Source organism: Perognathus longimembris, chromosome 11, assembly GCF_023159225.1.
Source record: "Perognathus longimembris pacificus isolate PPM17 chromosome 11, ASM2315922v1, whole genome shotgun sequence".
Lineage (NCBI taxonomy): Eukaryota > Metazoa > Chordata > Mammalia > Rodentia > Heteromyidae > Perognathus > Perognathus longimembris.
This window is the reverse complement of record NC_063171.1, coordinates 3,001,373-3,014,094: the sequence shown is the minus strand read 5'-3', so window position 1 is coordinate 3,014,094 and position 12,722 is coordinate 3,001,373. Positions and strand designations below refer to the sequence as shown.

The window sequence follows — 12,722 nt, the reverse complement described above, 5'->3', positions numbered from 1 at the left end:
TATGTAAGTGTAACTCCTCTTTACCACACCTTTACAATAAAAATAAATACATAAATAAAAGAAAAAAGAATTATATTGATATATGCTTCTTGAGTGCAGGACAAATACCAAATGTATTCCAATGTCCCATACCATAACATCATGCCTAACAACAGTAGGTCATCAAAAATCATGCATCAAATTCAAATACTGATGTGAATATATGTACTTCAAGTACACCAAAATGCTATTGTAATTATTAAGTCAAAGTGAATAGCTAGTAGCCCTTAGTATTTCCCTAATTTGAATTTGAAGAAAAAGAGCTTTTTATTTTAAATTATATTGCTTAAGTGTAACAAATCGTTTTCAGATCTTACGTGTGGATAATGGATGTGGTCTCCATGTGCACTGCAGTGCTTTTTGTTGTTGTTGTTGCAGGTTTTAATTAAGCTCTTTGATGAGGCCTGTTTATTCTAACTAGGGCAGAAGGCACTGTGGCCAAGTTAGATAGTCTGAATGCATTGCATGTATCTGTAAATCCGTAAGAGTACAATTTAGGTTTGTCCCAGGGGAAGTCTTGCCTTAAACAGGTGTAAATTACCTACAGAAAGAAATAAAAGAAAAATAAATAAATCAAGAGGCTAAATCATGAAAGAAAGCCACAATTCCACCCATGTTTTAATAGCTTGCCAGACACCAGTGGCTCACATCTGTAATCCTAGCTACTTAGGAGGCTGAGATCTGAAGATCATGATTTGAAGCCAGCTTGGGAAGAAATTCGATTAGCTAGAGATGTGGCTCAAGTGGTAGAGTATCAGCCTTAAGGAAAAAAGCTAAGGGACAGTGTCCAGTAGAGTCTGAGCACCAGAATCAGCACATAAAAAAATTAAAATAAATAAAATCAACAGAAAGCTTTTCTCAGTTTGTTCGAGAAGAATACAATTTTTTACCCAAAGGTGACAGTAGAGTGCAAAGAAGTAGGCAGTTTCTTCAAAAGCTGGTCCTCTGCTGGTTGGAAAGCAGCTAGCAAATCAGGTCACTCACTCCTCTCCTCTTACAGAGAGGAAACTAAAGACTAGAGACAATGATTTCTTCTAAGAGTTGGTAGCAGACCCAAAGCCAGATGCGAAGCAGAGATCAAAGCATGCTAGCCAGGCTCCAAGTCCCCTGCCCCCTTCACACTTGGCTGGTTCATCCTCCCAGCCCCATTGGTCTAATCTCCAGTACCCCTAAATCCTCATCAAGCATACAAGACTTGTTCTTCTCCATGCCTGGGATAGTAATTTCTTCTTATCCATCAGCCTCATTCTTTAAACATCTCTTGTCCCTCTCTGATGATCCTAAGAGAGCCAGAGTGTCTATAGCTCTGTTCCCAGAGCATTAGATGTCAACTGTACTAGATATGTATATATGAGTCTCCCTCCAGTTATCCCCAGATAGGTAGCTCCTAAACGCCCCATGACTCTCACTTAGCTTTCTGATCCCCAAGTAGAGGAGGTGCCAGAGAATGCTTGTGGAAGTACACTGGATTAGAGAAGAGTGAACACATAATATATAGAAGTTACGGTGCAATTTAGTGCTAACAGATCTCAAGTAAAATGGCTGTGTAATGGCAGGGCTAATGAATCTACTCTGATAAAGTAAAAAACATAGCTGGGTGCCAGTGGCTCACACCTGTCATCCTGGATACTCTGAGGATCCTAGCTAGTCGGAGGATCGTGATTCAAAGCCAACGTGGGCAGGAAAGTCCATAAACTACTCAGAAAAAGCTAGAAGTGGGGCTGTGGCTCAAGTGGTAGAGCACTAGCCTTGAGCACAAAGAGGCTCACAGACAGCACCCAGGATGAGTTCAAATCCCAGGACTGAGGGTGGAGAAGGGTGGGAGTGGGGGGAGAAAAACATGCTTGTACTTAAATATGCTCAAGGACTTAACAGGTAAGTGTATCAGAAAGTCAGTAGATGTTAACTAGGAAGTGCCACTTAGGACAAAAACAGAAAGCTTGATGCTCATAATTGATATTTATCGTGTGAGAAAGTCTAGAGTAGTGCCTTAGCAAGTATTAGTGGCTCATGCCTGTAATCCTAGCTACTCAGGAGGCTGAGATCTGGGGATCCTAGTGTGAAGCAAGCCTAGTCTGAGACTCTTACCACCAAGATACCATCAAAAAGTTACAAATGAAATAAATTGTGGCTCAAATAGCAAGAGTGATAGCCTTGAGTGAAATAGCTAAGAGATTGTGTGAGGGCTTGAGCTGAAGCTCCAGTACTGGCATAAAACAAACAAATAAATAAAAAATACAATTAGGTTATTAATATGGAGAAGATAACATGACATCCTGTTGGGCATCGGCTTGGCATTGAGGGGGGGGGGGGCCTGAGAGGCCGCCTCTTCTCCCGCCCTGGGGCTGCATGTCTGTTAGCCACTCATACCTTCCTAAGACGCCGCCCTTGGATGGACAGCCCTGGTCAGCCTGTCACTAGTGTCTAGCTAGCCACTCCAGATCCCTCCCCTTCCTTCTGCCATTACTGTCATATAAACCTCTCCCCTGATTAAATCAGCGGAGATCCTAGAACCTTTCCCCAAGAACGCCCATGTGTCCTGTGTCCTCATTTAAGCGTAGGAGGGGGGAGGGGCGTCTTCGTGACTACACACAATCCAAGGCTTTCACGTGGGGGCCACACCCCAGCTGTTCCACCCGTGGGACAGGGCGGAACACACGCGAGGGTGAAAGGGTCCCACAACATCCTACATAATTTCCTAGAAAAGACCATTCTGTGCATATTGGGTAACATAATGAATTCTACTGAATAATCAACAAAAAATATTGTCTCTAAAGTAAACATAATTGTCTGCCTACTGAAAAAAATCGTCAATATGTTTAATGAAATTAACAGCAAGATAAACTTAGAAATCAGACTACTCAGTAAATTTTTAATTTGTCATTGAAATCAGTTATTTTAGAATGTCTCAAAAGTGTTACATTTGATTTTAGATAATCAATCTTTTCTTTAATGTGTACTTAAAATAAAGGTAATCTTAATGGCAAAAAAAAAGAAATGATAAAATAATGGCATTCACAGGGAAATGGTCAGATCTTGAACGAATAATGTTGAGCGAGACAAGCCTAGAGCACAGAGGACAAAGGAGCATGGTCTCCCTGATATGTGGTTGCTGGAGGGGGAGGGGAGGACAGTAGAGATCATGTCTGTAAAACAACAAACTTCTTTTCAAATGGTATTTCTAGATATTTTGATCAGCGACTTTACATCATCTCTCTAAAACCAAACAATTACTAAATAAACATAAAAAGGTCTAGGATAGACCTGACAGGAGCACAATAGCTCAACAGCTTACATACATATGATTATATAAGATTGAGGCTAAGCAAAATGAACTCCAAGAGATGGAAACAGAAGGATTTTACTGTTGTCAATGTTTAATGTACTAGGTGAATTTCCTTTGACATACCCCCTGTGGTCACTGTATATGATTCTGGTACACTGGATATTGTATATATACTTATCTGAACTGGGGAAGGGAAAGAAAAATGAAGGAGGGTGTAACAAATATGACAAGAAATGTACTCACTACCTTATTATGTAACTATACCCTCTATGTACATCACCTTATCAATAACATTTAATTTAAAAAATAGTAATACTACAGAACAGTAAGAAATACTACAGAACCATAAGAAAAGATTATCTTGTATAAAACAAACAAAAGAGGGGAAAAGTAAAAAAAAAATGTAATTCCCATACAAATGTAATTCCCAGTATGTATAATAAAATAGAAGGCAATAAAAGAAAGCTGGGATTGTAGAATTTTTTACTGTATAAACTCATGGATATCTTTTCTAAAATTATATTTTCTAAAATACACAAAATATATCTTTAAAGAACAAAAGTTCATATAAGCATTGGTATAAGCATTGTTTTAATACTTATGGTACATCAACACCTACTTGAGCATACTATAAACACTAAAATGATTTTAGAACGAAGTGGTAAACCATAAAGGCTTGTTGTTCATGATGAGGTTTCAAGATAATAAATGTTGACTGGACTGTGCAGAATTGGTTTGGAAGTACTGTCAAAAGCTGTCTTGTTATTTCATAATCACGTTTTGTTTTTGATCAAAAATGATCTCTTTCACAGAGAGGTTCCTAGGTATTCAAATTATTTTTATTCACTAATTTTGGTTTCAGGCAGCTTCAGGCTGATGCCAAAGCCCCAACTAACTTTCAAAGAATATTTGCCAATCCAATGAGTATTCAGGGCTGGCTCTAGGCTTTGAAAATAACGCAGTAAGAATTTCCAGATTCAGTGCAATTATGGCATTGTTGGGAAAGTTCTTGAGTTCCTTTGGTTCATATGCTTTTTAAAAACAAAGCAGTCAAATTCCTTTATACAAACTCTCTGCACACAAGTGCTTTTGTGCTGGTACGAGGGCTTGGGCCCAGGGCCTGGGCTCTGTCCCTTAGTTTATTTCACTCAAGGCTGGTGCTCTATCACTTGAACTACATCTCAATTTCTAGCTTCTTCTTGGTCAGTTGGAGATGAGTCTCACAGCCTTTCCTGTGAGGCTTGGCTTTGAACTTTGATCTCAGCCTCCAGAGTGGCTAGAATTACAGGCACAATCCACTGGTGCTCAGCTCCAAGTGTGGTTCTTAACATTTGGAATTTATGAGCAAGTACTATACAGATCAATATATGAAACAGTAACTGAATAAGCCTACTTCTCTTCTATCAGATGACTATCCAATCCCTAAAGAGGTACAGGTGCCTACAAATGCAGGGCAAAGTATCAGTGCTTGACTGACAACTAGCCTTATTTTCTAAAGAGTTACAGAAAACCTTCCCATGTTAAAATTACAGAATGGAGGTGTGACTTCGTGTTTATAACTGGGAAAATATCAATTAAGAGTTCTGCTAGTCATTGGTGTCTCATGGAGCCTGAGACCTGAGGACTGTGGTTCACAACCAGCCTGGGAAGAAAGGTCTGTGAGATTCTGATCTCCAATTAACCAGCAAAAAGGTGGAAGTGGAGTTGTGGCTCAAGTGGCAAAATACTAGTCTTGGGTGAAAAAAGCCTAAAGCATAGCACCCAAGCAGAATTCAAGCCCCAGTACCAGTACAAAAAATAAAAGTTTAAGTGTTCTAGTCAGGGATGCACAGACATTTAATAGGTAGTATTATATTGTCTGCATCTTGCTCTTCCCTAAATTAGAAAGTTTGTATAAGGCATGCTTTCAGATGAGTGTGCCTGCCTTTGAAATTAGCTTCCAGGAGCTGTTAGGATACTGGGCAAGTAAGTTACTATGTCTCTGCTGTATATAAAATGTAGTGGACATAATACCTACCTTGTTGTATGCACATATGTAAGAGCACAGTGAACAGTGTCTAATGCAGAGCAGTAATTTTACTTCACTTGGTTTAAGTCTCTTGGAGCTATCTAGATTCTTCTTTGAAAGATCAAATGTCAGAAGTAGTCATTTTTTCCTTCTATTGCATTCTTATCTTTCGAATCCTGTTATCTCTTCATAGCTATTTTATGTTCCCAAGTGGACAAAACTATCTAATGTCAGCAGAGCAGATGGTTAAATCTCTAGCCCTTATCTATTGTCAACTACTTCTTTTGTCTTATTTGACAGAACCTTTTAACTCTCATCTCTTTGGTTCAGATGAAAGGTCAGATATTTTGTGACTTTAGAATTTGAGAAAAAGTATTATGATTCTGTGTGAAATACTTGAAAAAGATTCATACAAGTGTTACAAATGTACTAATGTCATTTCAAAATGAGTCCACTTTTGCATATTATGGAATTTCCTTATTAAAGGGGAGCAGAGTGGGAATGTCTTGTCCATAGTTTGCAGAGGCTCTTAGCAGACCACGTTATATTCTATATATGGTATCTAACACAATATTGAAGGGTTCAAATAAGGTGCAATTTCCTAATGAATTATAGGAGCAATATAGTGATAAAGCTATCATGAGAATTAGTGTCTTTTCATCATTGCTGCATGCAATACACTCAACTTATGAAACAACTTTTATAGCATGACATACTAGAGATTCCAAAACACTTATAAGAAAATTTCAGGTAATAATCCTTAGTAGAAACTGAGCGCTGGCGGCTCACACTTGTAGCTACTCAGAAAGTTGGGATTTAGAGGATCATGACTTGAAGCCAGTGTGGGCAGAAGAGTCTGATAGAGACTCCATCCCTAAATAACCAGCAAAAAAGCTGGGCTAGAGGTATGGGACATATGGTAGAAAACCAGCTATGAGTAAGAAAGTGGAGCTAAAGATCAAAGCCACGAGTTCAAACTAGAATACGAGCATATATACATAACAACAACAACAAAAAAGCTTAACAGTGGAGGAAACAAAAGGTGTTATGTTTCTGAAGTTCTTCCCAAATTTTAATTCATTGCACAAGATGGAAGTCACAACTTTAAAAAATCTCAAATATTAGAAGCATGGATATAACCATACATCTGCTCTATATGGATGTTAAAACATGCATATATAGATCAGTAGATCGATATCTCCAATAGGAAGGAAGAGAAATGTCACTACTCATCTCAGTGCCTGAAACTTCATTAGTAAGATATGGAACCACACAGAGGTAAGAATCAATTAACAGCATCACTTCCTTTCCTTTTTTTTTTTTTTTTTTTTGCCAGTCCGGGCTTGAACTCAGGACCTGGGCACTGTCCCTGAGCTTGTTTTGCTCAAGACTAGCACTCTACCACTTGAGCCATATCACCACTTCTAGCTTTTTCTGAGTAATTTATTGGAGATAAGAGTCTCATGGACTTTCCTGCTCAGGCTGGCTCCAAATCATTATCCTCAAATATCAGCCTTTTGAGTAGCTAGGATGAACCTTTGGAACTCGGCCAACAGCATTATTATTAATTTTTACTGTAAAGGTTATATACAGAGGGTTACAGTTATGTAAGTTAGGTACTGAGAACATTTCTTTTTGAATAGTGTCATCCCCTCTCTCATTTTTTCAGTTTTTTCCTCCTAACCTTCCTCTCCCCCAAATTGTATAGCTCCTTTTCAACATAGTTCACCCTTCGTCTCACCATTTTTGTGCTCTCACTTCCCCTCCCCAAATCAGATACACTGATATATAAGACAAAGGCACAGAAATAAAAAAAGGGGAAAAACAGAAAAAACCCACGAAAGTAAAAACAAACAAATCTCTTGTTTCCATTCCTTGGAGTTTTTTTTTTTTTTTTTTTTTTTTTTTTTGGCCAGTCCTGGGCCTTGGACTCAGGGCCTGAGCACTGTCCCTGGCTTCTTCCCGCTCAAGGCTAGCACTCTGCCACTTGAGCCACAGCGCCGCTTCTGGCCGTTTTCTGTATATGTGGTGCTGGGGAATCGAACCTAGGGCCTCGTGTATCCGAGGCAGGCACTCTTGCCACTAGGCTATATCCCCAGCCTCCTTGGAGTTTTTTGATATGCATTATTTTATATGATCATATGCATATAGCTACCAAGCTCTCCTAAGAATATCGTCCTTTGTACTCACTGTGTGAATTTTTAGAGTCCTGTTTAATTTATCATGTCCAAGTGTAATTCTTTGTCTTGTACAATCCACTGAGTTTACTTGGTGGGGATGTAAACTTGCTCAATCAGTCTGGAAAGCAGTATGGAGGTTCCTCAAAACACTAAACATAGATCTCTCCTATGACCCAGCAATCCCACTCCTGGGCATTTATCCAAATGACTTCAAACCAGGCCAAATTAAAGCCACTAGCACAACCATGCATTGTTTACTATAGCCAAGATAGGGACTCAATCTAGATGTTCCTCAGTGGATGAAGAGATCAAGAAAATGTGGAATACACACACACACACACACACACACACACACACACACACACACACGGAATTCTATGCTTCCATCAGAAAGAATGACATTATACCATTGGTAAGGACAGGGAAAGACTTAGAAAAATTACATTAAGTAAGCCAGATCTAAAGAAACATAGGGTGCATGGTTTCCCTCATATGTAATAATTAGAATGTGACTATAAATCTATAAGCAGCACCAAGATATTTAAATACCAAGATAATATAAACAAGAAAACGGTAGAGAGTAGCATTCCTCCCAGACATAGTCAAGCTGAAGGTCAGTTATAAGCATATTGCATTTCTTTCTTTCTTTCTTTTTGTTGTTGTTCTGGTCTGTGGCTTGAACTCAAGGTCTGGATGCAGTTCAGGGCTAACACTCTACCCCTTGAGCCTCACCTCCACTTCCAATGTTGCAGTAGTTAATTACAGATAAGAATATCATGGACTTTCCTGTCCGAGCCGGCTTCCAACTTTGATCCTCAGCCTCCTGAGTAGCTACGATTACAGGCACAAGCCATGGATGCCTAGCAATATGACATTTTAAAATTAGGGATCCTGAGTCTTGGCCTTCCCAGCCCACCAAGGCTGTGAGTGAAATTATTTCTGAGAAATTCCGTAAGAATTCAATATAATACAGTAGTTAGCATATAACTTAATATATATTAACAACTTACATCAGTACTTCATACAAATAAAACCTTCCATACATGCTAATGGTTAATTATCATAATAGCAGCAGCTAAATCCCATGGGACTGACCATATGTGTACAGGGTGAACACAGATAAACAGATATTTGTAGCCAGTCATAAAAGAAGGCTTGGAAATGTGTAAAAAGCTGAGCTGATTCCTAGAGGTATAAGAGTGGGGAATTGCCTAAGCAGAGCAATAAAAAAAATGGTGTTCATTCAATCCTATATGTGGACATTCTTTATTCATGCTACATATTGCTTCTTGACAGTTTTGTATGTTGTATAAACCTCATACACACCAAGCAAACATGCTTCACTTGAGCTACATCTCTAGCCTATCCTTTTAAATTAGTAACTTAAGTTGACTAATAACTGTATACATTTATGGGTTACAATGTGATATTTGATAGATGTCTTCAACATGGTATGATTAAAGCTAATTAACATTTTAGTATCTCAGTTAACTTTTTTCTGTGTTTGTGTGCTAGTACTGGAGCTTGAATTTAGGGCCTTACATTCTCACTTGGCTTTTACTGCTCATGATGGCTGGCTCTCTACCATTTGAACCACACTTCTACTTTTGGCTTTTTGCTTGTTAATTCTCAGATAACAGATATGTCTATTTGTCTGATAGATTTGTCTACTTAGGCTGGTTTTGAAGTTCTATTCTCAGATTTCAGCCTTCTGAATAGTTGGAATTATAGGTATGAGCCACTGATACCCACTTACATATCACTTTTAATAAGACATCTGAAATTTACTCTTCTTTTGAAATATACATTATATTGCCTATATTTAGTAACTTTGCTGTGCAAGAGATCTCTAATCTAATCTCTGCCATGTACCTGAGACTTTGTAACCTTTGATCAACAACTCCCCATTCCTTTCCATCATTCTACTTGCATGAGATCAACCCTTTTAGATTCTACATCATGTGGTTTTTGCTTTTTGATGCCTGGCTTACTTTATCTAACCATAAGGTCCTATAGATTTTTGTGACATGACAGATTTTCCTTCTTTCTTGAGGTTGAATAGAGGAGATCTACTTGACATCTTCCCTTGTGCCTTTATTCCACATCCCTCCACTGCTGAATAACGACTGATTCCACACCTTGGCTACTACAAATAATGTTGTAATGAACATACTACAGGGCTACTAGTATGATTGCTTGTCTATAAGATGTACAGGCTGACTAGTATTAAGAGCAAAGTTGGAACTGAGTGTGTGGTTCAAACAGCAGAGTATCTGCAAGGCTGTGAGTTCAATCCTGGAAGGAAAGAAGGAAGGAAGGAAGAAAGGAAGGAAGGAAGGAAGGAAGGAAGGAAGGAAGGAAGGAAGGAAGGAAGGAGAAAGAAAAAAGTAAGAGAAAAAGTGAATAGCTCATGAGTATCCTAGATCATGAAGCTTCTTAAAGTCTTGGCAGAGGGCACCTATGTTATAGAAAAGGCCATGGAGATCCTGTCTACATTACGGACTCTGGAGCAAAGGATAAATTATGGTGCCATGGTAACAAGTTTGCTGTAGAGTTGGAAGATCTATTTAGGCTTGAATTTCAGCTGCTCTCTTATTAGCTCTATGATAATGCCTAGTTGCATAACTTTGCAGTGTTTCAAGGTTCTTATCTATAAAATAGATAAACAGTGTCTATCTCACTCTATTTACAAATGCATACAACTTGTTAAGCAGACTCTCCTCTAGTAGCCAGACATCTCAATAATGCCAGCTGTTGGAAATACTCTGTGTAACTAACTGGAACTAAAGATTGCCTTGAGGGAGCCCTGGAATAGGAGTTTAAATCCTAGGTTCTAGTTTTGCTTCTGCACTTTGGTGCTCTTGTCGCTTGTCACTTTCAACATCTATAACATGATGGAAACACTGTCCATTGACCTCTTTCTCAAAGAATGTTTGTAGAAGAATGATTAAGTGCAAAAGAAATAGATATAATTTTACAAGTCATTTTTCCCCTTAGTTTCAATTATTATGATGTCAGGATGGGGATGGGAATTACTTCTAGCCATTTTTTTTTTTTTTTTTTTGCCACTCACAAAGAGTAAGGAATGTCAACTTAAATTGGCAAAGAAGCCAGGGACAGTGCTCAGGCCCTGAGTTCAAAGCCCAGGACTGGCAAAAAAAAAAAAAAAAGTCACCTAAAAAAAATCACACCTTTGAAATAAAAAACAAATCAAGCCAGAGCTAGGTGGCTCATGCCTGTAATCCTAACTACTCAGGAGGCTGAAATCTGAGCAGGAAAGTCTGTGAGCCTTATCTCCAATTAACCACTAAAAAGCTGGAAGTGGAGCTGTGGCTCAAGTACTAGCTTTTATATAATATATTATATAATTATACAATATATATGCGTATATATATTCCCCAGAATAAAATAAAATAAAAATCAAAGTAGCAAGAGAATAAACTCGACTTTCATTTTAGTAAGCTAAACTTTGTGATTACAAGATCTGTTTTTAATTTTTTTTAACTAGGATTTAAGAGGTCAAATAATGAGCAAATCCTCCAGCGCTTGCTGTGCTGTTTAACTCTGTGTTGACTGTGGTCTCTCCGACCTAACACCACACCCTCTGTCCAGGGAAGTGGGAAATAAGTTTGTGTGGAGAAACCAACAGCAGTCACAGGGCCCTGGAGAGGGAGAGAAGGCTAGATTCAAATCCCACCGTTTCCCTTCCCCTCCCCCATCCCCCCTCCCGCTCCCCCCTCTCTCTCAATCTAGCAGGCGCTAGGAGAGAGGTCCACCAGCTCCGGTGACACACACACACCGCACACACACGCCACACACACACACACACCGCACACCGCACACCGCACACGCACGCGCGCGCGCGCTGTGACAGCAGTAATCCCATTACAGCTCTTGTCCGAGCACAGAGAACAGAGACGGCTGGCCTCCCCGCCGTCACCGTGTGGTGAGGGTCGGGGTCTGAATGGTGTTCCTCCACTTCCCTTGGGAAGCTTGGGGGATTCTAACACACCAAACACGCTCTCGCACACGAAACGCTTCACATCCCCACCGCAATGCAAGTACAAGGCAAGCCTACAATGCGAGGGGGGGCGGTGAGAGGGAAGGAGGGAGAGAGCTGAAGGAACTAAGCACACAGGCTGTCCACATCAAAGCTCTAGAAGGCCCTTCCCAACCAACGCCTGTGGAGCGGCAGGAAGCCCGAGCGGGCGGCAGCGCGCTTCCCATGTCTCCGCGGGTCCCCTCACCCGGCACACAACACTTACTGGGCCGGCGCGGCTCTGCCCTCCCTCTTCCCGAGCACTCGCGCAGGCTTCGTGTCTTCCACTTCTTGCTGTAGTTCAGTCATCGGGGATCAGCGCCAGGTCGGCTGGGCGCCCCGGGTCGGCACACCGGGACTCCTGGCTGCTCTGCTCCCCGGCTCCGGGGCTCAGGCACCCGGCGGACCGCGCCGCGCCCTCCCCGCGCCCCACCGGCCGCCGCGCGCGCGTCCAGACTGGGACCAGCCGCCGAGCTGGACACGTCCGGGGCCACGGGATTGGTCCCGGCCCGAGAGCCAGAGCCGCGAGGGCGGAACCAGGCGGGACGGCGCGAGTGACAGCCGCTTTCCCCAATCCGCGCGGCCAAAGGCGGGACCGGGTGGGGGCGGGGGAAACCTGTGAAGCCTGTCTTTCTGAGGGACGCAGCTGATTGGCTGAGCAGGTGAAACTTTTGCCTAACAAGGCGTGGGGGAGGAGGGGGGGTCAGCTCTTGGCACATCGGTCTTTCAGTGTTTGTTTTTTTCCTTCTTTTTTCCCCCCCTTTTGCTTCTTCTCTATCGATAATGACGAGATTAAAAAGAAAATGCATTGGGCTCTAGAGCCAGTGGATAGGGTCGTGTGGGGTTGGCTCACACTAATTTAGGATGGGCGGGTTGGTGCCAGCCTGGATTGTGCGCCCACGACGTTGCCTCATTGGGGACTGTCCCTACATATACCGACATTTATGATCTAGCCCTGATTTCAGACTCTCTCACGGCCTAAATAAAGAGTAATGCGCGCGGGCACACACACACAGACACACACACGCACACTATTTATACCGGCACTGGGGCTTGAACTCAGGGCTCGGATGCTGTTTCTTAGCTTTTTCGATCAGGGCTAGCCCTCTACCGCCAGAGCCACATCTCTGCTTCAGGCTTTTTGTTGGTTAATTGGAAACAAGAGTCTCG

General features: G+C 41.2%; 1 protein-coding gene across 1 annotated transcript in view; it reads right to left on the bottom strand.

The window, feature by feature from the left end:
- Nucleotides 1-12,049, bottom strand: part of Gramd2b (GRAM domain containing 2B) — a 62,506-nt gene extending 50,457 nt beyond the window's left edge. Inside the window, exon 1 of the mRNA XM_048356427.1 lies at nucleotides 11,779-12,049. Within this exon, the coding sequence (XP_048212384.1) occupies nucleotides 11,779-11,861 (83 nt within the window). The 5' untranslated portion in view covers nucleotides 11,862-12,049. The remainder of the gene's footprint in view (nucleotides 1-11,778) is intronic.
- Nucleotides 12,050-12,722: the final 673 nt, after the last annotated feature.